This window comes from Pyricularia pennisetigena (genome assembly GCF_004337985.1).
Source record: "Pyricularia pennisetigena strain Br36 chromosome 4 map unlocalized Pyricularia_pennisetigena_Br36_Scf_6, whole genome shotgun sequence".
Classification (NCBI taxonomy): Eukaryota; Fungi; Ascomycota; class Sordariomycetes; order Magnaporthales; family Pyriculariaceae; genus Pyricularia; species Pyricularia pennisetigena.
Window position 1 is genome coordinate 1,306,846 of NW_021940918.1, and position 23,455 is coordinate 1,330,300.

Below are 23,455 nucleotides of genomic sequence, written 5' to 3' on the forward strand. Positions count from 1 at the left end.
ACCTACCTCGTGCTAGTGTTACATACAAATACAACACCCACTTACCTACCCTACACTTTTACTTGTCACTGCGCGCAGGAGGTTGGGTGAGGGGACGCCAGTTGCTGCACATGCACCGAGAGGAATGCGATGAAGGGCTACAGTCAAAGGTTTAAAGCTCCCATAGTTGCACATTCGCATTTATTTGACAAACCTGCTCGCAGTCGGGTGTTACACTTTTCAAGTCCAAACTATGCACGAATCGCCAAATCTAATTTAAATGTAGTCTGTTAAATCGAAATCCGGCTTAGAATTCCTTTTTAGCTAACATTTTTTACCCCAGTTACTTTTGTAGTCAGTCATACTAACTATACTGTACAGTATATTCATCATGCATGGATCCTGGCTTACCTAGAACTACCATGCAGCGAGGCTTAGGAAGTAACCCTAACCCGTTGCCACACCCAATCAATCCCTTGGACACGCTCCAAGCCTGCTTAGACGCGTAGGACTCTCTACATTCGCAGAGGGAGTAACTAAATTATAAACCTTGTCGTCCTTTCTCATCATCGACATCAAGATACCATCCGCAACTGTGTGTTGAACAGAACCATCGCCGCAAGCCCCAGCTTAAATATCCAGGCGCTCAAGGGAAAAGAGGTTAAGATGTCGAAAAAGCACGCGACCGACTTCGAAAAGATTATCCACGCCGGTACGAGAAACATCCCCGAAAGCCATGTATTGCAAACCCAAGATACCTACATACCTACCTGCCTGTCTCCCTTTTTGGGTAGCCTCGTGTCAATTCAAATCCTCGCAACGGCGACACTAACGCGACTCCTTCATCTTTGTTTTCCTGCGCCCGGGATATTCAGATCGAAACCGCAAGCAGAAGGAGGCTCTCGCCGCCAGGATATTCAACCGTGACAGGCGATCCAGCGCCCCAGGCAAAGGCTCAGGCTTGTCTTCGCCTTCTGCAGCAGCCGGCTCCCTTGCGAGTCGCGTCGGGGTGAAAAAGGTAAGGCTGCGCTCATGCTGTTTTTCATGCGAACCCCCCCCCCCCCCGAATGGCTCACACCTGAGGCTAACCGGCCTTTTCGTGTCCGGTACCCGTCCTTCTAGAACCGCGCATCTTCCGGAGCAGTCAAGACCGGTGATGTCAATGGCATCTGGTTCCATGACTTGCATGGCTCCTCGGCCGACGCGGCGAAGCCGGCCACGGGCTCACTAGCCAGTCGCATATCCACCCCCGGAGGCGGACCAGCCGCGCCCAAGGGCCCTAAGCGCCAGCAGCAGCAACAACAACAGCAGCAGCAGCAGCAACGCGCCTCGAAGCTCTCACATGCGCTCTCCAGGGATCAAGCAAAAGCGCCAGCTCAGCAGCAGGCCACCGTCAGGGACAGCGGCATCTCCATACGCGGCCTCGCTGGTCCGCCAGTCGTCATGGCCCAGAATTTTGCCCCCGGCACAACAGCCGCCGACATCGAGAGTGCCTTCACCCCATGCGGCGGCATCGTCACGAGCTGTCGCTTGTTGAAGACGAGCCCCATCATCATCGCCGAGATAGTATTCGAGGACCCTAATGGCGCGCAACGTGTGATTGACCAGTTCAACAACCAGATGGCCGACGGCCGTCTCTTGAGGGTATACCCTAAAGTTGGTGGAGGTGCCGTCACGCAGCCAATCGTCTCCAGGCCCGAACCTCTCCGGAACGGGAGCGGAAACATCATAGATGGTTCACACGGCTTCTCTGGCGGTGACTACGATACCGGAATGGATGTCGACGCCGGTGCTGGAAGCGAGAGGAAGCTCTACAGCGACTCTCTGCTGCCTCGGAATGGTAACGGCGGCCGTGGAGGCTCAAGGGGCAACAATCGTGGTCGAGGAAAGGGGTCCGGCCGTTAGGGAGAACCTGATCTTTTCCCCTGGTGGCGCGGATCAGACGAGTCCAGCCGGCCAGACGACACGCAATACGATTCACGCTCGGAGGCACGTGGTCTCGTCCAGGAGACGCAGAATTTGCGGCCCCCTTGGGATGGAGGCCCAGACGATGGATATGTAGACGAGAGGGCACATTGGGACAGCCACTCGCAACACCATGCGCGGAGCCCGCGTCGCGGCAATGCACCGACACAGCATCTGCGAGACCACAATAACAGGCACAACCGCTATCAAGCGGGTCGTGGCGGCAACGAGGATCAGTCTTACTACGACAACGATTCGCGTCCTGCCTACCGCACCGGTTTTTCACCTCGCCGGGACAGATCGCGGTATTAGAATAATATTTAGTTGAAAGGCCCCTTTTTTCAGGTTTGATAGGGAGGTTCACACTTTAGACAAAAGTATTAGCAAGGTCTCTCTTCTATTTTCGTTTCTTTTGCTTTGTGGCATCTACGATACCTAGTATATTTGCGTAGAAGCATTTTGAAACCAAGGCAGAGATAAATACCAAAATTGCCTGGATGGATCGAGCACGCTGCCGCCGTAGGTCATCGTTCTAACCATCCAACGATCCCAAATAAAAATATAAAAATAAAAAAAAACCCCCCTCCTTTTTTTTTTTTTTTTTTTTTTTTTTTTAGCGAGCATTCATCGGGACGACTTGGAACACAACAAGAGAAGGCATCACCGTGCCACTCTCATTCAACCTCACTCGATAACGTTTGCACGTATTGGTTTCGTCCTCGCGCCCTCGCGCACCAGCGGGCCAGATTTCAAGGGGACGAAGACATGTTTGCTTTTGATGCATTTCACCCATCCTGATTCAAGCACCTTACTACTCTTACAAAATCGAAGGAAAAGATATAGACATGAAGCTTCGTTGAATCGACAAAGCAGAGCAAGACGGACCGGCCAATCGGCTCATCAACCAAGTAAGAAAAAGGAAGAAGACACCTAACACTTGTCCTTCGATATATCCCCCAAGTTGAATCCATCCACCAATCAACCTTGCCTCAGACATGCCGCCGTCAACCCAGGCGAGCTTTTCTGCAGTAGCCCTGACATCCCAACCAGGACCCCGTTGAAGAGAGACGGTGGATTCTTCAAATCGCTCACATCGCCTCCCTCATATTCATCTCCAAAAATGTCCGCATGTTGGCTCCCTCAAGTGGGCCTATCCTGCTCCCGCAGAGAAGAACCTTAGGTCTGAAATTGAGAAGGTACAAAGCGGGTACACAAAGAGAGCATAAAACCAAGGGTCTAGGCACAAATCTCAAGAGTTTTGCCTAAAGTTCATACCCTGACGCCCTGACCCTGTGAAGGGTGCTATTTTGTCAGGTTCTGGAGCGAGAGAACGGTTGACCGGCCCTTCACATCGCTGCTGCCTTCCCTAGTGTGCATTGTATGGCGCTCGTTGACGATGCTGCTGACGGCTCGTCTTCTAGACCTAGTGCGTCTGGCTCTCCCTCATGTTGTCATCTTCAGCCAAGGCGGCCTAGTGAAGACCCGGCAACATGCAATTCTCGTCCGCTTCACATGCCCAGGGAGAGCAGGTCCGAGACACCCCACTTGGGTCAAGTTGCCCTTAGTGACAACGTGTCCAACAAAATTTCTCAAGGGCTCCAGTGTCAATCAGAACCGTAGCTGCCAATATGTCGCGGATAGCGTTTGCCAGTGGACGAACGATGTCACCATGTGGACGGAATAACATGCGCGGATAGCTGAAGCAAGAGGAAATGACAATCGACTCTATTTGCCGACAATAGAAGGCAGCCCTTCTCAACTTCAATGCCAAGAACCTTGCTGAGAACTGCTCATAAAACCTTCCTCGAGTGTGCGCTCCTCTAGATTGCGGATAAAATCCTTATTGTTGCCGCGACCTCCTTGTTGTGCACGACTGCCTCGTCGGTTTGGACCCATACGGCTAGCACCATTGTCCATGAGGGCACCGCTATCAGCTGGAGGGGGATAGTATGCTGGGCTGGGCTGTAGCCGGATGGGCTGGCTAGGGTCCAGGTGGCTGGCCACCCTTTGGATCGCCGCAGGAATACCGCTCTGGTGATGTTGCTCCATGGTAGACGCACGCTGGCGCGACCTTTGCTGGGCATACATATTATTCTGAGACTGGTGCTGCTGTTGCTGCTGTCCCTGTGGCAGCGGAACACCTGCATAGTTGGCTGGAGGCATCTGTGCCGGCGGCTGAGACTGGGACATCTGTCCGTACGCACCCTGCGAGCTTGCATACGGCGGAGGCGCTGGTGGTGCATGGCTGCCGCCTGCTGCGTACACAGAATTGTTGGCATACACCGGTGGAGCTGACGGTGGGTGACCAGACTGGTGCTGGTACTGTGCTGACGTATTCATTGATGCGTATGCACCTTGAACCGCAGAATTGGCTTGTGCCTGAGCGGCTTGGGCTCGCTGCTTGCTGAGAGCCTCAGCCTGTTGTTGCTGTTGGGTCCCAGGCGCCGGGGATCGGTTGAGGGAGCTTGACTTCAGATTCATGGGCGGAACAAACGGCCCTGTGTACTTCTGCTGAGTGATGAAAGGGTGAAGCTTTGCTTGTTGAGGAGACCATCTTTCCAAGGGGTTAATAGTGAGCAGCCCCCTGACAAAGTCGATGAACGCAATCCTGTTGTTCATTTCTGCGGGCAGTGAGATGCAATTAGCAACATACTCGCGGCGGGGGAGTCATGGGTTGGGAGCCATACCTCTGTCAATCTCGCTCTGCTTCATGTTCTTCCGTGGCATCGGATATGTTTTGATAATTTCTGGTAGAGTGTTGGCCTGGAAGTATTTCTTGCTCGGCTGTTCCTTGGTGCCGTGCTCTTTCGAGTACTGCTCCATGCTCTTCAGCTGATATGTTCGCCTCCCGAATTCATCCTGCCGCTTCTCAAAGAACTCCCCAGACTGTTTGCCCATTTCGAGCATCCAGTTGGGAGGGTTGCCTAGCATCTCAACGATCCGGGATACCTGGTTGTATTCGGACGATCCAGGGAAGAGCGGCAGTCCAAGAAACAGCTCCACCACAATACAGCCGAGCGACCACATGTCGATGGCAGACGAGTATGGCAACCCCAGAAGAACCTCAGGAGATCGGTAGAATCTCGACTGAATGTAAGTGTAGACTGTTTGCCGTTCATCGCAAGCCGAGCCGAAGTCGATAATCTTGATGATGGGGCTCTCGAGATTCTTCAGCAAGATGTTTTCGGGCTTGAGATCGCAATGTATCAGCCGCGCCTTGTTGAGAAGTGCAAGGCCGTTGAGTAATTGCTGTGCAAAGACACGGACAAGTGTCGTACTAAGGCCTCTGAACTGGTTTTGCTTGATCAGCTCGTAAAGATTCACACTGAGTAGCTCAAACACTAGGCAAAGATGTTGTCTATGAATGAATGTGTCCTTTAGTCGCAGAAGATGGTGATCGTCGTTCTTGTCGAGCTTCGTGTTGAGCTGTACAACGTTGACAGTTAGCACACGCACGCAGCTGTGCTTTCTCGAGCGCCATTACCAGTGGCGATAGCTTACCAGATCGAGTACTGAGACCTCCATCATGGACTGGTTGAAGTAGGCGGTGCGGTTTTTGATCACTTTGACGGCGACGACCTCTTGCGTCTTCAGGTTCTGACATTTTACCACCTGACCGAATGTTCCTTGGCCCAACACGTCCAAAATCAGATATCGATTCCTATAGGTTCAGATTTACTCGTCAGTGTCTTATCTCATTCCTGCTTGGGGCTCTTGGGTTAACGTACTTGTGTCCAGCTTCCTCGGATCCAAGAATATCATTGACGTAGAGGATGTAATCGCTGTCCTCATTATCATACCCGTCGTTCTTGGTACCCTTGCTAGGCTTGGTAAGAACCCGACGCGGGTTGCGTGATGACTCGTACTTGAAGCTCGGGTTGCAAATCCTGTATGTCGCAGGCAGATGAACAGTCAAAGCTTGCAAAGGCTGTGGGATCAGTTCATGAGGGTTAGTTATGCATTTATAGTCGCGCAATAAAAGACCAGGAGTATACGTACGCTTATGAACCCACCCTCGGGGTTGGCCCGCCGGAAAGGCGGTTGCGCGCTGACTTTGGGTCGCAGATCCGACAAGGCCCGCAGCTTCTTGAGCTCGGGGACCGGCTGAGGGGCAGAATAGGTCGGCTGAGGCATGACACGCCTCGGCGACTTGGGGTCTGGGGGATAAAGCGACTCGGTCGTGGGGGTGGTGGCAGAAAGGGAGAAACCGTCGTAGGCGCCCGTGTGCGGCGAAATTGGCGGCAGCTGCTGCGAGCCCGATTGAGAGTGACCTTGAGACTGGGATGACTGACGACTCGGGTAGTATGGGCTCTGTGGAGGGTACGGGCTGTGCAGGGAGTTCCCATAGTCGGAAGCACCACGCGTGGGCGATTGACGCTGCTGCGGGGGCAAGTTGGAGAAGTGGCTACCGCCAGCGGCCGACGATGACTTCGGCGTGTAAGGGGAGTAAGGCGATGTAGGCGACATGACCTCCATGGGCGAATACCTTTGAGCTGCAGCAGACGACTCTTGAGGAGAGTGCAGGTTCGAGGGACGGGCGCCGGCGCTGAGGTGGGCTTGGTGGTGGGGCCGCATTGGGTACTTCATGCCAGAGTATTGATCGTGAGCGTCCGACATGGCGACGTCGCCGTTGCCGTCTCGTATCTGCGGCGTGGCAATTGGGGACGTGGCAGGATTGAGACTCGGGATGTGATGATGATGTTGTTGTTGGTGCGGCTGCTGTTGCTGTTGCTGCTGGTTGTGGTGGTGATGCTGCTGTTGTTGCTGGTGGTAAATCTGCGACTGCTGCGAGCTCGGGTACTGATCGTACTTGAATGCGATGGGCGGCTGTGGCGTGTGGTGGTGCTGCTGCTGCTGTTGTTGATGGTGTTGTTGTTGGTTCAGGTGCTGTTGTTGCTGACCATTGAAGTCCCGCGACAAATGGTTGTGGCCCTGGCCGATGCTGTTGCTGTTGCTGACGCCGCTGTTGTAACGTCGAGACGCGCCAGCAGCGTCCGAGTATGGTGACTGCCACTGTTCCATGGTGAACAGACCAGACAGACTACCGTCAGCACCAGCAACGCCTTAGGCCAGAAACTGTCCTCTTGGATAATTCGACGGGTGGTGCGGTGCGGACGCCCGATGCACAAAGCTGCTGCACAAGCGTCGCTGGGACCTACGGAGGGAAAGAAGAAAAAACAACAATCAGAAAAATCAGTAAGTGAAGGTTTCGAAAGCTTGCAACCAGGCTGCGGCAGTCTGGACAGACACTTGATTGACTGACTGATTGACTGACTGGTTGATGGACAGTGCGCAATATTGAGAGGTGGGCTGCCTCGACAAGGTGGGAGCCCAAGCTAGGCATGCTCTGAGGGGGTGCGACCACGCTACGGAGTACGCCCAAGCCCACCTGCAGGTAATCAATTGATCACAGAAAGCGTGCAGCTATTTTTGACGCCTCGTTGTAGGCAGGGTACTCGCTACCCTACTACATGTACCATATCGAAAAGTAACAGCAAGATTTCCTGTCATCGCAAGAGAATGTAGTTTCTGGAATCCTCGAAAGCTAAGCAGGGAATAAAAGTAAAAGATAAAAAAAAAAAAAAAAATAACCTCTCACTTTTTAGTGGTGTTTTTTTTTTTTTTTTTTTTTTTTTTTTTTACCCTTCTTTTTCTCTCTCTTCGCCGTCCATCTCTTCTTTGCTATCTCGCTTGAGGTTGCTCATAACCAAACATGGTCACAGTGCGCGGACAGCCCCCCTCCAAGCCTTTGGGCATTCGCGGCCTGACAATCACCCACCCAAGCCCATGAGCACAAATCAAGGCCGAGAATGGCGCTGAGTCTGAGAACGCATCCATGAAGCTTGATTATTGTTTTTCTAAAACACGTCCAAGTCCGGAGGAATATGTTGAACATCAAATCAGTGTACAGCATGTGAGGGTTTGGCTTGTTTCTCTCATACACGCTATCGCATTGATTGCACTGTAAGTAGGCTGCAGAAGTCGCCAAAATGGCTTTCTCTGTCCCAATGACGTACAGAAGGAGGAGCTACGACCAGGTTACCCAAGGGGACAGCACGGCTCGCATCATTTGCCAGGCCGCCCGCCCACTTACATTAGTTCTCCCGAGTAGTGATCCGAGCGTACCTAGTCTTTTTGGCAGGCAAGCCCAGGATGCCCCCAAAGCCCCTAGCCCCTATCCGTATCGCCTGACGACTTCGGTGAAAATGACAAGTTCAAGAGCTATAAAGCACTTAAGCTGCGGGCAGATTAAAATCAAACAAGGCGAGGTATGATGTGAGCGCAACCAAAACGCCATTTTAGCAAAAATGCTCTCTAAGTTTGTGCTTGCATAAATTCAACCAAGCTGGCTTTTGAATTCGTTGGGCCGGGCGACGCCCTCTTTTTTTTAGTTGTAGCAGTCTGTCTACTTCCACCATAGATCATCCCCAGCCAATTAGGCCCAGATGGATTAAAACACAAAGTCCATCTTTTTTTGGGACACCAAAGAAAAAGAGAAACCAAGACCTTCCCATCCGTAACAATGCGAAAGAAAAAAGTTATCAATGTTTAGAATCGGTGGCCAAATATGTGGCAAGACACAGATATTAAGGACATAGTTTGCAGGAGGGTAGCAAAAAATTCGTAAGTCATAAGAGTCGAGAAGTAGGAAGTCGAAGAACGCAGTCCACTATGCTCGAGGTGGTATCCAGCAAGGAAATCAAATCGAACGAAAACTTTTTCCCTCGTCAAGGGTAACAATGCGTGCAATACTACAAAGGGCCAAAACTCAGGATATTGTAAATGCCTCGCATAACATACCAGCATAGAGGAGAAATCGACGACAACGAGAGGAAGAGAACAGAGACATCTGGGAGGGCTGTTATGAAAACACGAGCCATTGAAACCGGGGAAGAAAAGACCATCCCATCCATTTTGTAAACCACAAGAGCATCGGAAAAGTAAACGAAAAATCAGAAAAGCTTCCAGTCGAGAGTGAGAACAAGTGCTCCTAGAACAAAAAATATTGCAGTCAAGCGCAAGACAAAACGCTTCACTGCGAGCACAGATGTTTTGGTTTTTTGGGTTGGTTTTTTTTTGGCTTCGTTTTATCTCTCCCATGCGATTTATCCAGGAGCGAACCTGTGTCGTTCACATGAACACCTTCGGGTTCACGTGGCAGATATGGGATACCAGACGCTTTGACTTCGAGTACAAAGATGAAGTGATCAGCCTTGGTACCCCGAGAAGCCATTGTTGTTGAAGTTCTGTGGCTGGCCCTGCGGTGACGACCACTGAGCATTCGGTGCCTGTTGTCCGCGACCGTAGCCACCTGCGCTGGGCGGGTTGCTGAATGGCATGGGCTGTTGGAAGCCTGCAGGAGACTGCGCCGAGTTGGGGCCAAAGTTGCCCTGAGGGCCGCTGAATTGGCCTGAAAGGATTAAATATTAGCACCATTTTCGAATAGGCTTTCATTTTTATGCAGTGGCAACCATCAACTTACCGCCGTACTGCGGGAAGTAGGTCGAGGGAGTTCCAGGGAAGCCAGGCCCTCCGGCGCTCTGAGGGCTGAAGGCTTGCGAAGGGTCGAAGTTGCCCTGAGGGTTGGTCGAGTTCTTATCTTTACCCCACTATATGATCGATCGTACAAATGTTAGTCAACGACCCATCAAAAGAGCGTTATATTCTAGCGAAAGTTATGAGGTGAAGACCGTACGCTGCACTTGAGAGGTCGTCCGTTCACATTGTACCCGTTGAGGCCGCAAATGGCCTGAGCGGCGTTCTCGTGGCTGTCCATCTTGATGAACGCGAAACCACGATCCGCTTGGAATCGAGACTCAACCACGTAGCCAAAATTCTGAAACAATGGAACAACGTCGTTGGCAGTGGTGTACGGGGTGAGGTTTCCGACGTAGCAGGTGGTCTGGTAGGCGGGTGTCTGGTTGACCACCATCTCGTAGCTCTGCATTCCGTGGGTCGGGAAGTGATGGTGACCGAACGGCGTCGTGGGGGTCATTCCCACGGCCGACATGGCCTGTTGCTGGGCGATAGACGGTTGACCCTTCTGGTTTGCCCAGTTGCAGCGGATGGCGCGGGAGCCGAGCCACTCGCCGTCCATGGAGCTCAGGGCCTTCTCGGCGTCGGAGCGGTCGCGGAATGCAACGAAGCCATAACCACGGGATCGGCCGGTTTTCATGTCCCACATCACACGCGCCTCGGACACGGAGCCAAAGACGGAGAAGGCCTGGGTAAGAACCTCATCATTGACCTCATTGGAGAGATCACCCACGAAGATGTGGAAGTGATTGGACGTGTCCTCCTTGTTTGCGCTGGTTGCGGCCTGATAGGCCCAGTTGACTCGAATTTCCTAACGCCAGCGTTAGTCGTAAATTGTCAGACATACAAGGTAGTCTTGTTTTACTTTAGCCAGGTGCTTAGGAAGCTACCTAGCTACCTAGCTTGGGCGGCACGGCACGCAGGCACAACAGCTTGAAGAAAATATTTACTTACCGACTGGTGAACCCTCCTGCCGTTCAAAGTCTGCATGGCACGATCAGCCGCACCGGGATCGTCATACTCAACGAAACCGTAGTTGTAGCCCTTGGCCTGTTGATGTCGGCGGATTGAGTCAGCCACGTGTCTGCACAAATTGATACTATCTGCCGCAAGCACAGATAAGCCGCTAAGCTGGTAAACTTACGTTCTTGTCCGGGATGATCTTCACGTTCTGCACATGGCCGGTTGTCTCAAAGATCTGACGCAGCACGTCCTCGGTGACCCGAGCGTCCAGGCCACCAACGTAAAGCGCGCGCTTGTTAGGCTCGGGCGCAGTGCGTCGGGTGAAGCCGCCGCCTGGAGACATCAGGGCACTCTGGTCACCAGCTCCCATGGGCGATGTGATGGCGGTCGGAATCGGGTTGGTGTTCTGGGGAATGTGCAGAGGCGGAGGGGCCATAGGACCGGATTGACCGTTCTGCGGATTGTCGAAGCCCGGCGCACCAGCATTGGCCTGGGGCGGGGGAGGCAGCTGAGTGCCCGGGGCAGGGGCTCCGTTATCAGCCATCGTGAGGTTGGAGGGGAAGGGTCGATTAACGTTTTTCGATCCGGGTGATTGAACTGATCAGTCAAAGAGGACCAAGGAGGCCGATATCGACGACTGGAGGGGAAGGGGCGAATGGGCGGACGCTAAGTTGTGGAGGAAGGAGCTTTGGCAGTGACAGAAAATCGAGCTAAGAAAGACGTTGATTGGCTTTTGCAACACGCAGGTGAAGAACAAAAAGAACAAGGACAAAAGAAAATCGATGCCGACACGCTTTCCGGGGTGCAAAAGGAGGGGAAACTCTGGCGCGCCAGTAAACGTGTTCGGCGAGGATTCGCACAAATGAAGTATGGTATGTATCTCGCACGGGAGTGGCGTCAAAGTGGTTCCCGCAACCGTTGTTGGCGATAAAAGTCGTCAGGCACCAAACAGATTTCGTAAGGCGACAAGGCTCAAACTTGTTCAAAATCTCCACGGTGGTGGGTGGCTTGTGCGCACAGGGGCGACGAGGAGAAAGCGGAGCGCGGATGAACAGGGACAAGGCCTGCGAGAAGTAAACGCATTAGGAAAAAAATGCCATGTGGAGCAGTTCTGATATCTTAAAGGAACCCCGGATCCTGTTGGATTTGCAGGCGGGTGTAGCAAGGTAGGTATGCCAATATTACCGTAGATCATTCAACTGGCGCTGGCGCGAACAGAAATACCTCCGATGTCAGAATCGGAGCTAGAAAAACAAGACTAGACGGAATTTTTATGAGACGGATTGGACAAGACGCCTACGGTAGAGAGTAGATGCAATCAATGTAAGGATGAATAGAGGGCAAAGTGACAAAAGATAAGAGTAGTAGCGTCCAGACTTTGGTTGGCGAATAAATCCACTGAGCCAATGGACAGTAAGAAACGCAACAGAGCGCGGACAATGAAGACTTGGAGAGAAAGATACAACGGAGAGGAAATGGAGGAAAGATGACGTTAAAGGAAAAGGAACTATCCTCCCACGGTGTCTCAACAGCAGCCGATCCGATCCGTGACTTGATTTCTCGAAATGGCGAAGACAGCAAGAGAGAGGGAGGAGGAGAGAGACGGGGGAGAAAAAAAAAAGGAATAAAAAGGCGGGACCGAAGAATTCAGGGCAGGTAGGATAGATGAGAAGGGCTGTGGTAGGAGGGGTGGGATGATGGTACATACAGTACAGCACAGGCAACAGGTGATGGAGACATGGCACGATCGCTACCTGGGTACGCCCGGTTTGTCAACCACCTCGTACGCAATCAATTAAGCTTGAGAGCCTCCCTTTACTCCACTCCTTGGCTCCTCACTGAGATGTTCTTTTCCATGTATATTTATGTACACGGTAGGACGGACGCTGGTCACCCACTTGTGGCGATCATGTCCGATAATGTAGCGTGGGGGGAGTATCGTTTGAGAAAGCGTGAGCCGCCTGGCATGTAGGCAGGCTCGGGGCAAAGTACAAGGGGTCTGCAGCAAGATACTGCATGCCGACAAACAGTCATAAACATGGAATTTATCGGAGTATCCGTCAAGTGGGGGACAGAATAGCACAAGCACCAAAAGAAATTCGCAATAGATGATCGCCCCTAAATGGAATAACAAATCGTTCAAATCATCAATGCAGGTTTACGAGGGGGTTCCTTGGAGACGAGCTTATGGGTTTACCACTCTATAACATAAGTCATATTGAGGATGAATTGTGAGGTCGGAAGATGAAGACTTGAAGCAAAAACACAGTGTTGTTCAATCACTTTCTTGATCTGGTGCTAATGCAATCACTTGCTCTGTCGAAGTGTCAAAAATTTGAATACTTGGTAAGCTTGGACTGGGATTTTACAGCGAGTTGAAAATTTCCCCAGGTGTTGAACATCAAATACGGTAGATAAATCCCCTAAATGCATACGTACCTTTGTCCAAACCCTGAAAAGTACAGTCTCACTTTTTATTCATTTGTTCGCGAAATACTTCCTTGTCTATACCGTTACCTGTTCCGAGGAAGAAGACAAGAAAAAAACAAAAAAACGGTACGTATAACGAGACCTGGGATGATGGCTCCAACGCCACATTGGATGAATGTATAATTACTGTCAAGTCAAGTCTGTGATAGATAAGGTGGGGCATCACTTTTTGATACTTTCGAGTTGGGATTATCTGGGGTCAAACAGCTCTCCGTAAGCGCAGGATAAATGGCCCCACACAGTAAGTTACAGTGCACGGCACGAGTGCCTAGCAACCCCAAGCGTAAGGAAGAGAGGACCCAAAGTGCAGCAGCATCCATCAGATGTGATTTGAGTTTCTGTCACAGATGGAATCCAACATCAACCACTCGCAACGTGACTAGGATCACTGTCACAAAACAGACAAATGCAAGATTGGCCCACCTAATAAAGTAGAGAAGAAATCTGAAGTGCACCAGTCCGCTTCTCGACGCGGCCAACCAACGGTTGTCGCAGGCATAATTGCCGCCTGGTGGAGCTCTGCCGAGTGACCATTTTACGAATGCCCTCAATCAGAGGTTTCGGATACGACAACGCGCTGCTTTTCCCTTATCAATGGCCATCCGTACATGAAATAACTTCGATTTTTTTTCCTCTATTTTCATATCTTCTAACCTTGCCATGTCGAGCCAAAAACCACCTCAGCGCTTGGATGCACTGGAGAGTATGGTCAATGATGTGGTAGGCAAGAGTCGACGTATTCACATACCCTAACCAGCTGCTCACCATACTGACATAATGCTGCATCCGTTCTCAACAGGTTGTTCAGACTGCAAAGGCTATCAGGTCAAGTAGGGTTGATGGACCGCGAGCCGTGCCAGCAGTCTCGCATGGCCAGCGGATACAGGATCTGCACAATAACTTCAACTCGGTCCTTGACGACATGGAAAGCGAAATTATGAGGGTAAAAGCAATCCTCCAGCGTGATTTGGATCTCATGCGGGCGAAACGCCGCCTCGCCGTGATCCCGGAACCCGTCATGCTGTCGCAGCCGGTCGCAGTCACCGCCCCAGAGGCCCCTGTCTCATCAGGTCCTCCACAGCCTGGCGTCGTGCCGTCGGCAGCATCGGCGCCGCCCCAACCCCGACTTCAACTCAAGCAGCAGCCATTGGTGTCAGCCGCCACTTCCAATGCTGCTGCACGACCGCCTGTCGCAAAAATGAATGCCGGTGGTGCCCCGTTCCCTAATATGGGTGTTGGACACACGCCACAGGCCGGCGCCGTCAAGATGAAGACTGAGTCGCCACCCAAGCCATCGCCAGCCGCTTTGAATGTTCCAGGAAAACCACCTGTCCAGAAAGGGGGGGCGCCGCCGATGGTCAAGACGGCATCTGCTCCTGGTGCTAACGCTTCTGCCGTCAAGAAGGAATCACCAGGCATCAAACACGCAAGCGTTGCCACAGCAAAGACAGGCTCGCCAGCCCTCAAGACCTCGACGCCTGTACCTCCAATCAAGAAAACCTCTCCTGTTTCCGCCCCAGTGAAGCCGTCACCAAAGGCGACTCCTCCACCCGCTGCTGCCACTGTGCCACCGCCGCAGGCAGCAGCGAAGGTGGCTCCTGCGCAGGCCGCTGCCCCTCAACCCAAACCACAGCCTAGTTCGATTCAGCCTGCAGACTCCATGGACGGCATCATAGACTTGACCAATCCTGCTACCCTGCAAAACGGCACTGGAGGCATTGGTGCTGGGGCACCACCTCCACCTTCGGGAGCGGCTCCCCAGCTAAACTTTACAAACATGCAGTTCTCACTTGCTCCACCACTCAGCGCTACAGAGCCCCCGAACCCTTCAGGAGGCGACACCGACTTTGATCTCGACAGCTTCATCACCGATGCCACCAACAACCTCCTGACGGACCAGTTCGCGGGCGGCAATGGAACCGGCTCAGGCGCTGGACCGCCACCAGCCAGCGGCACTACCGGCGATCCTATGGATACCTCTGGCGGAGTTGGCGAGACGTCAACCAAGGTTGGTGTCAACTCCATGGACAAGGAGATTGATGATCTACTTCGACTTGACGGACCCATGGACCTGTCTTCTGCCGACGCTGCTGGTGGTTCGAGCTTCGACGACATGTGGATCGGGGCGGGAAATACCAACATGGGCGAGTTTGACAGTTCTTACTTTGAGATGTGAGATAGTCTAGTATTGTTCGCTGAGAGATGAGGTGCACCCATTGCTACCTCAAACGCCATGTTTTGGACAGATTGAATAAAGGGTGAGCTATCTTCGACGTTTGCTTGATAAAAATAATATATTCCAGGGACGTTAAGGAATGTGCCAGAGAAACCAGGATATATATATATATATATATATATATATATATATATGCTTGCATATTAAGAAGAAAAAAAAAACAAGGTCATCCGGTGACAGTCAAGGGGGTATTATGGACTACAGAACACAAACCGATTCTAAATCTAAGAGAAAAATATGTACCCAAGGAAACAAAAGAAAAGCATTTCAAAAAGAAGATGATGGTGTCAAAAGACCCGAACTCGAGAGGCCCAACCTACGGCCCTTGAGTGGTGTCCCACATCTTGCCCAGCTTGTTCTTGACGTCGCTGTTCCTCCAGTCGCTCCAGTCCCTGTTGAGGACACCAAACGACTCGTCAAAGTCGGCCTGCTGGTTGCGGGCGTAGTAGCTCCCCTGCAGCGCCCAGATGGCCCAGTCGCCGTCGTTGCCGACGACGTAGTCGCGCAGGCAGTCGAGGTAAAAGTTGTCGGGCGAGTTCTGGTCGAAACCAAACTCGGACAGGATGAGGGGGCCCGTGTAGGGCTTGCCCTGCTCGAGGAGGAAGCCGTCAAAGGCTCCGTACAGCTGCCTCATGTACCAGCATGACTTGATGATGGGGTGGAAGTTGACCGTGAACGAATAGGCGTGCCATTCCCACACGTGCTTTTCTTTCCTGTTTTGGGGAGGAGCAGCTGGATCAGCATACAGAAAAAAAAAAGTTTGAAAAAAAGGCTCTGGGTTTTAGAGGTTTCATTGGCCAGCTTCCCATATGAGCAGTGTAAAAAGGTGAGGCATGACAAAAGAACAAACAAGAGACCGAGTACGAAACAAGAAAAAAGCAGGTGTGGTGGTACATACCAGTCCGAGACATCGAGCGGACGGGTCCGAACGTGCGACAGATCAGTCGACGATAGCGTCCCGCCGATGAGGATGAGCACATCGGGATGCGTGCTGTGGATAAGACGGGCGGCGGCCGAGACCTGGTCGTACCAGTCCTGGCGGCCATTGAAGGTGCCCTGGGTGAGGAACTCACGGATCTCGTTGCGCACGCCCATGCCGACGACGCCCTTGTGGCCCTGCGCCCACGATGCCATGGCCTGCAGTCCGGCGAGCCACTCGTCCGTCTTGAAGAACCTCGAGTTTTTTTCGTTGTAGCCCGGCGCCGAAGCCCACCACCCATTGCCGTCGTCGAGGTTGCAGCACCAGGAGGCCCTGCTGACGTGGTTGTCCAGGATAGTCATGACGCCCTTGCTCCAGAGCGCATCCACCACCTTGGCGTGCGCGTCAATGATGGTTGCCGATTCGAGCCACGGGTTCTTGCCCACGGCCGCGGTGTACATGTCGCTCATGCTCTCTGCCGACACACCCGCCGCAGGAGCCGCGGCACGGAAGGAGTCGCTGACCTTGAGGCCCGGGTTGAGGGCCATGTCGGTCGAGTAGGTCAGGCGCACGCAGTTGAAGCCCGCGTTGGCGATCCACTCGGCGAGAAAGTCAACCGGCTGCTTGTGCAGACCCTCAGGGATGTTGACCTCCATATGCCCTCCCCAGTTGATGCACTTGAGCTTGACGCGCTTGTTTTCGGCGTTGACGATCCATCGACTTGACGACTTCAGAGGAAGCGGCGGCGCATCAAGAGCGGTAGCCACCGTCGCCAGGCCGAAGAGGAGCGCGGCGCATACGCGTGTTAACGGCGCCATGTTTCGGGGTATATTGTGGTCAACGAAGCCAAAACAGACCAAGCCTGTCCAGAACGGGATATATGTATATACTGTCAAGTCAGGGAGCGGTAGTGCGGAAGGCTATCGCGCAACAAAAGGGGTCTAAGAGATGTCGTTCGAGCTAAGGATATATATATCCCGTTCCGGTTCGGGAAACCAGGGGCTTTGGGAACAAGATTTTAAATATAAAACAGCACCACTAACGTCAAGGCTGCTGGTCAGGCGGGGGCTCGCACACACCAGGCGTGGATGACAGCCTGACAGGAGTCAAAACGAACTCGAGGCGGGGAGAGGGTAACGGGAACGGTACAGGTACAAGACATTCCATAAACTAACGTCATGCGATGGGCGCAGATGGGAGGGGGGACTAAAATGATATTTGTACAGTTGAGAACATGGAATCTCTCTTTTGCGCCGTTGCGCCATGGCATGGCCTCGTACCCGATGGCACAGAAAGGACGCCTAGCAGACTGGCAATGTCAATATCCATCAAAGGTGTTATAGCTCCAGTCCTGCAAAAAGTTAGGTTCCTAGGGGATATGAAAGGGTGACGCCCGGACCTGACAAGCAATCCAGGAACAGGAAGGACTACGAGGGGCTGTGTTCCTGGTGGCCCTCCATGATGGCAGCCATCCTTCGGCGGCTAGTCTAGTGACTTGGACACGCACGAACCCACCCGTGGAAAAAAAAAAAAAAAAAAAAAAAGTCTGCACACTCAGTCAGTGGCAGTCCTGTCAGGGGTATGTACTGCAGGTACTTTGTTGTGTAGCTCCTCCTCACATCACCTAATTACAGATGGGGGCTGCAGGAAGCGGATGGTGTGCTGAGAACGAACCAAGCGAGCCAAGCAACAAAGTCACCGAGGAAAAAGCAGACGATCCCTGCCAGGAGAGACGTCCAGTAACCTGTGCTCGAGCAGAATGATTGGCAGCTGTATAGCGCCAACAATCAAAGGGGGCAAATGACAGATGGGCCTTGACGGTATAGCAGCATCGAATAAATGTCGTTGCTAACCCCCCCCCCCNGTGCGGGGATGCTTGTTTGTATGTTATTGTTAGGGTTGTTTCGGGCCGAACCCCCTGTTCCTTGTTTTCTCCCCTCGTGCAGTACCTTACCATCGTAGTTTTTCTGCATGTTGGACCTTCCTTTCCATCCGCATAAAAAGTGGCCAGCGCCATGAGCCACACACGTTGTAGTGTGCCCCAGAGTCGAGTGGCTTGCCACTTGGTTCTTAACGACGATTGGCTGCAACGTCCCGTACTTGTGCTGCACCATTGGCAAGGAACCATCTCAGCGACTTACTATTCGTGCTTGCTGTAATTACTTGCCTATCGAGTAATTGATGTGGCAGATACCGAACATATTGACCGGTATGGCCAAGAGCCTTGGCGGTAGGGTGAATGGAACGTACGGCAGTCATTTGTGTCCTACGAGCTGCTAACAGTAAACTAATCGGTGATCATTGCCCAAGTCTGTACTCTGTGAAATATTTGCGCGAGTGAGAGAGGGAGAAAAAGTAACCTCTTATCACCCGACCGTGTGTTCTTGTCTTTAATCACCATTGGTTGACTAAAGGCGACATGCGGAATCTGACCATCTCTTGGCTCCCAGATTTAGTCAGGTCATTCGGCATCTGGAACTTCGTTAGCACGCGCCATTACCGGTAGTAGCATACTACTTTTCTTGGCAAGCTTTGGTTATAGTCCAGCAGAATACTCTAAAGCATGCCTTGCATGCCCGTGCATGACCTCTCTTCCGAAGGAGGGGGAAAACCACCCTCCATTCCATGAAAACATTGGAACGAATGCAAATCGGCTCTTTTCGAGAAGGCCAGCTAGAGTGTCCGTCCCAATTTTGATCAGGTGAGCGGGGGCATATGTCAAGCTATCCAATGTTTCGCGACTCGTAGTAGTTGTCTTGTTCTTGGTGTTTTTTTTTTTTTTTTTTTTTTTTTTTTTTTTGCAAAGTAATGACTTTTCTTGCCCACAAATTCCTGGACTATTCGTGACTGATGCTTTTGTCATCCCGTGGACATGAGCGTGTGTGGAAAGGAGTACCAATGTCCGTCAAAAATTCCTCCAAACTGTTATATGAAACTTTTCAGCGCTTTCCACTCAAAAGACGATGTCAGTCGGATTAACAGTGCAAATTTATTGATTAATAGTATAATTCGTTCCTCCCTCGCTTTCATAAGTCGTCAACATCATTCCAACAAAACATAAGTAGCCTGCCAGCATATGCCGGGAAGCAGAAAAGTATACACGCAAACTTCTGCACGGGGATAATCCTCGTGAGCAAAGAGTAATCATTAGGCTCTTGGAATCCACAATTAACACCTATATCCGGTAAGGTTTTCCGGTTTTCGTCTTGTTCGCCCCTCAAGCGGCAAGATTGACAGAAACTGTGGTGGTGGTGGTGGTGATAGTGGTAGTCGCCGTAGCCGGTGGTGATATGCCGTAGATATCCGGTCGTGTAGCTCTGTCGGGAGTCGCCAAATCCCTCGTTATTTCGGGCACTGGTACCGCAGCGGCGGCTCTTGCCTCCAACTCGCGTCTCCTTGCCAATAAGCTTTTGAAGGCCCCGAGGCACTGCAGCAGGCTCTCCTCGTCGGCTGCACAGAAGCGAAAGCGTTTTTCTTCCGTGATGATTTGGAGGCAGTGCCTCTTTGTCCTGCTGATAGGGTCCAGATCAACCACATTGAGGATTGAAGACAGTGGCAGAACGAGGTGTGGTGAGTATTCGGACGAATCCCGGTATAGGATCAAATTTCTGGGTCGAACAACGGCCCAAGACTTTTTCCACTGTCTCAAACCACCCTTGGAGCGCAAGAACCACATCTGCCCTTGCCACATGACGCGATCTGGGTCCTTTTCTGGAGCAATGCCGCTGGCGTTACTCCCGACCCTTCCGCCAAGATTCGGACGGTCCTGTAGCGGACTCGACGGAGACTGCTGATCGACGCTCTCTGCCGACTTGACAATGTAGCGGCTGGGCACATCGACATCTGAGAGGTCCGAGTGGGAGGCCAACTCGTTACCCGACAATCCTGAAGATTCGCCAAGATGAGAGGCTCGGCGCGCATACTGACGATCTACCACATTACGGGCAACGACACGTTCCTGAATCTCTGGCGAGCTTGTCATCATGCGCTCCCGCTCCAGCAACGCCCCGTTTGTCTTGTCCTGCTCTATTGGAGACATCGTCATGCCATAGGACTCTCGCCTGACTATGGGACTCGCAAGGAAAATCTCATCCTCCTCCTCCTCGATTCGGGCATCTTGGCGAACCGCCTCAACCCAATCCTGGGCATCTTTGGACGAGGGAGCTTGAAAATATATGTTTTTTGAAGGGGAAAAAAGCCCAAACATATTGTGGCGCTTTTGCTTTGGATCCTTGAGGAGCGTGACGGCGGTCAGGTCGGAGAGGTATATCTTATTCCGCAGCTTGTCTTCTTTATCTGATTTGTATATCGAGAGTGTATTCGGCCTCATGACAACATAAACCGTTTTCCAGGACTATGATTCATACATCAGTATCATAGATAAACAGGGGAGAACAACGGTCCACGTAGGAGGATTGGTGCAACTGATGAGCCTTACCCTCGTCTTGGTCCTCTTTTGAAGATAGCCACATTTGATAACCCGGTCAAAGTCAAAGCATCCATTTCGGTTCACTGGTGAGAATGTTTCCAGAGCAAGTTGGGAGCGCAGTCGTGATACAGTGTCGGGCGATATGGCCATTGAGGGTTGAGATCTTGACAGAGATTGGCTGCTGGCCACTGTCAACTTGGCCCCGATGCTGTTCATAGGCGCAGCTGTCTGCACGTCGACCATGTTTTCCAGCACGACACTAAACAAGTTCTTCTGCGATTTCAAGGGGGGCCACAGGAGTGGCCAGAAGTCGGCAGTAGTCGGAACGTCTTTGATGACGGGACAGAGGTCAAGCCTTGATCTAAACTGGACGAGATTGAAAAGGCGAAACAGGCTGTAATCGGCATTGGCGCGAGTTGCGCGCTTATAGGCAAAACCGGGGGATGGATACGGAGCTAATGCCGATGCTCAACGACGTGGCGGTCAGGTCGAAGGACCAGGCCGGCGTCACAGCGGAGGCGCTCGAATTTTTCGAATATGTTTGGCTAAAACGTGCCGGTACGCCTGCGTCCAACGGCGGAGCGAAGCTATCTTTTTTGGGTCGTGGCGTGTGCGTGCAGAACAAGCCTGGCTAGTTTGCAGCCAGTGTCGTCGGGGGCGCGCACCGACGGTCAACGAACGGTGGGTATTGTCTCGTGGAACAAAGAAACAAGAAGAAAAAAAACTTGATGGCTGGGAAAATAAACAATGGTGGAGAGCAGGCACCTGCAGGCGGTTACAGCAAGAGGTAGCGGGCCGGGCTAGGTTATATCCAAAAACAGGCGGCTGGTGGTTGAAAAGAAAACATTACTCTGACAAGTGGCATGGTATTGCTCATGAATCAGCTGTTGCGCATATTTGAGGGGGCAGGCGGGACGATCGGGAAGAGGGAGTAATGAGGAGCTCTAAATTGAGTTGTGATTGATTTGGTTATTCTTGAGACGAACGCGGGTGGCTTTGCACGCATCGAACATGCAACACACTAAAACAACCCCAGCAAGCAAGCAGCTGGGAATTTTACCTCCTGGCCCGCTTTACCGCCCAGAAACCCCATTCCAGACTCGAATTGCCGACGGGCGGTCGGGGGTTTCCTTGGCAGGGTGCCCTGAGGTATGCAAAGGAGTGGGGAAACTCAGGAGAGCTTTCCGCACGCTGCAAGATGCAAAATCCCAGCTGGCAGCTGGCCCAATGATGGCTTTGTCTGATGTTGCACTATAGTAGTATGCTTCTTTCTTCTTGGAATACGGGGCGCGAAGGGGCAAGGAAGGGGTGGGTGGTGTCTCCGTCGGCGAAAACTGCTGTTAAAGTGAATGATCATCCGTCCTGGCGCACATTATCTTGACAGACACGTTCATGCCATCGTCGGAAGATACTAAAAACAAAGCCATCTGGGCCAGCCTACCCGGTCTACCGGTACATGCACGACAGATACTGTGCTGTAGGACCCGACTTTGCAACGTTAGAGACTGAACTAGCGGCCTAGCTTCTCGGTCGCTACCCATTTGTTGATAGGTTGCGTGTGCCTGCATCGCAGCAGGATGAAATCGGCGAGCAGCTATGATCCAAATGTCATTTCCCACAGATGGCATGGATTTAAAACTGCTCTCTCTCGCCGTTGTACTCGTTCCTTAGTTTCTTTGTCCATTTAGGCCTGCAATACAATTATGGTGAGAACGATCAACAATACACACGGTGTTGGGGGTGTGCTACTTACCGATCTGACTTGTCCTTCCCGTCTATCCCCTGCAGCGTGCAGACCACATGTTGCAATTTTAGATGCCAAGATGAAAGAAGCATTTGCGTTGGCGGTATGGGTTTTATCGACTAAAAAAGAATACTTTGACCCAGACCTAACCTTCTTGGATGTCAGCAACATCTCACAACTTCCTTGGAATTGACGCAGATCACAAAGAATTCCTGCTTCATCTATAATTGTTTTGGTAACATATTTAGCATCCTTAACTAATCAAAGTGTCGACCATTCTATTTTGTGCCGTTTTGAAGACAATACCAATGCTGCTTGGAGCCTAGCAGCTGGAGATTATGATATCATACCGGTGAGGTGCCGCGCTCTGGTCTAGTCCTAGGTCCAGACCTTAGTCTCCCTAGTCTAGTCTATAGATACAGTATGACAATAAATCGTCTTCCCGCCCCCTTTATTGCAGTTCAAGTGCCACCGCATCATCTACCAGCACCACGAACAGCGTCAATATATAACATTCATAGATCTCCATGGACAAAACAGCCTTTGTAACTGCAGCTGTCGATCTGTCGCTATTCTGGGCAGTGTATTTGTACGTAATTGGTAATTCGCATTGAATCGCAACTGCAAAACAGTGGCTTCCCTCCACCATACTATATTTAATAATATTGCTTTTCGATGCAGTCTTTGTGGGGCATAAATGTCCGTAAACCGACAACCCTTGAAAACTCTGCCGATGGACCCAATATACAGAGCTGAGTACCAACGTACGAAGCAGGTACCTTGAGTACTGACCTGATACCGAACAAACGACTTGGATACGGCTTCTTTGGCGGCATTTTCCATCGTAAATAGCGGCTCTATGGGCAGAGCAAATGTCTTGGTACTCTGCATCCCGTATACAGCCCACTTTCAATATTAATCGTGATGTCTTGTACTCCATCTAGGACGCGGATCATTTCGGCATAGACCTAGCGTTTCGTCAGATAGCACATGACAGTTCAGGCGTGTCTCACGTCCACGATACATGCAACCGGCGAGGACTGTTAGAAGTTCATATTCCACGCCCATCCTATGCCTGGGGAGATGATCTTTAGATGGCAAGCGCATCCCAATCGCAAGGCGAGCTGAATGTGTTGTTACTTTATGAGACAAATTCTAGTCTAGATTACTTACCCTCTACAGTAGTGACATATG

At 51.7% G+C, this 23,455-nt stretch overlaps 7 protein-coding genes across 7 annotated transcripts; 2 read left to right on the forward strand and 5 right to left on the reverse strand.

Moving 5' to 3' along the window:
- Window positions 1-645: 645 nt before the first annotated feature.
- Window positions 646-2,256, forward strand: PpBr36_05987 (uncharacterized protein; the record flags this gene model as incomplete). Its single annotated transcript, XM_029893135.1, has 4 exons — window positions 646-691; window positions 855-997; window positions 1,102-1,879; window positions 1,922-2,256. 4 exons carry the CDS (start codon window positions 646-648, stop codon window positions 2,254-2,256), a joined length of 1,302 nt encoding a protein of 433 aa, XP_029746110.1.
- Window positions 2,257-3,705: 1,449 nt separating this feature from the next.
- On the reverse strand, window positions 3,706-6,966 carry PpBr36_05988 (uncharacterized protein; the record flags this gene model as incomplete). The annotated part of the gene is made up of 5 exons (XM_029893136.1): window positions 3,706-4,565; window positions 4,632-5,370; window positions 5,446-5,605; window positions 5,673-5,872; window positions 5,944-6,966. The coding sequence occupies 5 exons, from the start codon at window positions 6,964-6,966 to the stop codon at window positions 3,706-3,708; spliced, it is 2,982 nt and encodes a 993-aa protein (XP_029746558.1).
- Window positions 6,967-9,152: 2,186 nt separating this feature from the next.
- On the reverse strand, window positions 9,153-10,987 carry PpBr36_05989 (uncharacterized protein; the record flags this gene model as incomplete). The annotated part of the gene is made up of 5 exons (XM_029893137.1): window positions 9,153-9,355; window positions 9,428-9,554; window positions 9,641-10,291; window positions 10,435-10,530; window positions 10,625-10,987. 5 exons carry the CDS (start codon window positions 10,985-10,987, stop codon window positions 9,153-9,155), a joined length of 1,440 nt encoding a protein of 479 aa, XP_029746559.1.
- A 2,606-nt stretch (window positions 10,988-13,593) lies between these two features.
- On the forward strand, window positions 13,594-15,109 carry PpBr36_05990 (uncharacterized protein; the record flags this gene model as incomplete). Its single annotated transcript, XM_029893138.1, has 2 exons — window positions 13,594-13,653; window positions 13,733-15,109. The coding sequence occupies 2 exons, from the start codon at window positions 13,594-13,596 to the stop codon at window positions 15,107-15,109; spliced, it is 1,437 nt and encodes a 478-aa protein (XP_029745602.1).
- Window positions 15,110-15,485: 376 nt separating this feature from the next.
- On the reverse strand, window positions 15,486-16,906 carry PpBr36_05991 (uncharacterized protein; the record flags this gene model as incomplete). The annotated part of the gene is made up of 2 exons (XM_029893139.1): window positions 15,486-15,882; window positions 16,068-16,906. 2 exons carry the CDS (start codon window positions 16,904-16,906, stop codon window positions 15,486-15,488), a joined length of 1,236 nt encoding a protein of 411 aa, XP_029745493.1.
- Window positions 16,907-17,712: 806 nt separating this feature from the next.
- Window positions 17,713-18,045, reverse strand: PpBr36_05992 (uncharacterized protein; the record flags this gene model as incomplete). Its single annotated transcript, XM_029893140.1, has 1 exon — window positions 17,713-18,045. The coding sequence occupies one exon, from the start codon at window positions 18,043-18,045 to the stop codon at window positions 17,713-17,715; it is 333 nt and encodes a 110-aa protein (XP_029745595.1).
- Window positions 18,046-19,305: 1,260 nt separating this feature from the next.
- Window positions 19,306-20,883, reverse strand: PpBr36_05993 (uncharacterized protein; the record flags this gene model as incomplete). The annotated part of the gene is made up of 2 exons (XM_029893141.1): window positions 20,527-20,883; window positions 19,306-20,442 (listed from the first exon to the last, which is right to left on the reverse strand). Exons 1-2 carry the CDS (start codon window positions 20,758-20,760, stop codon window positions 19,306-19,308), a joined length of 1,371 nt encoding a protein of 456 aa, XP_029745492.1. The 5' UTR covers window positions 20,761-20,883.
- Between the last annotated feature and the right edge of the window lie 2,572 nt (window positions 20,884-23,455).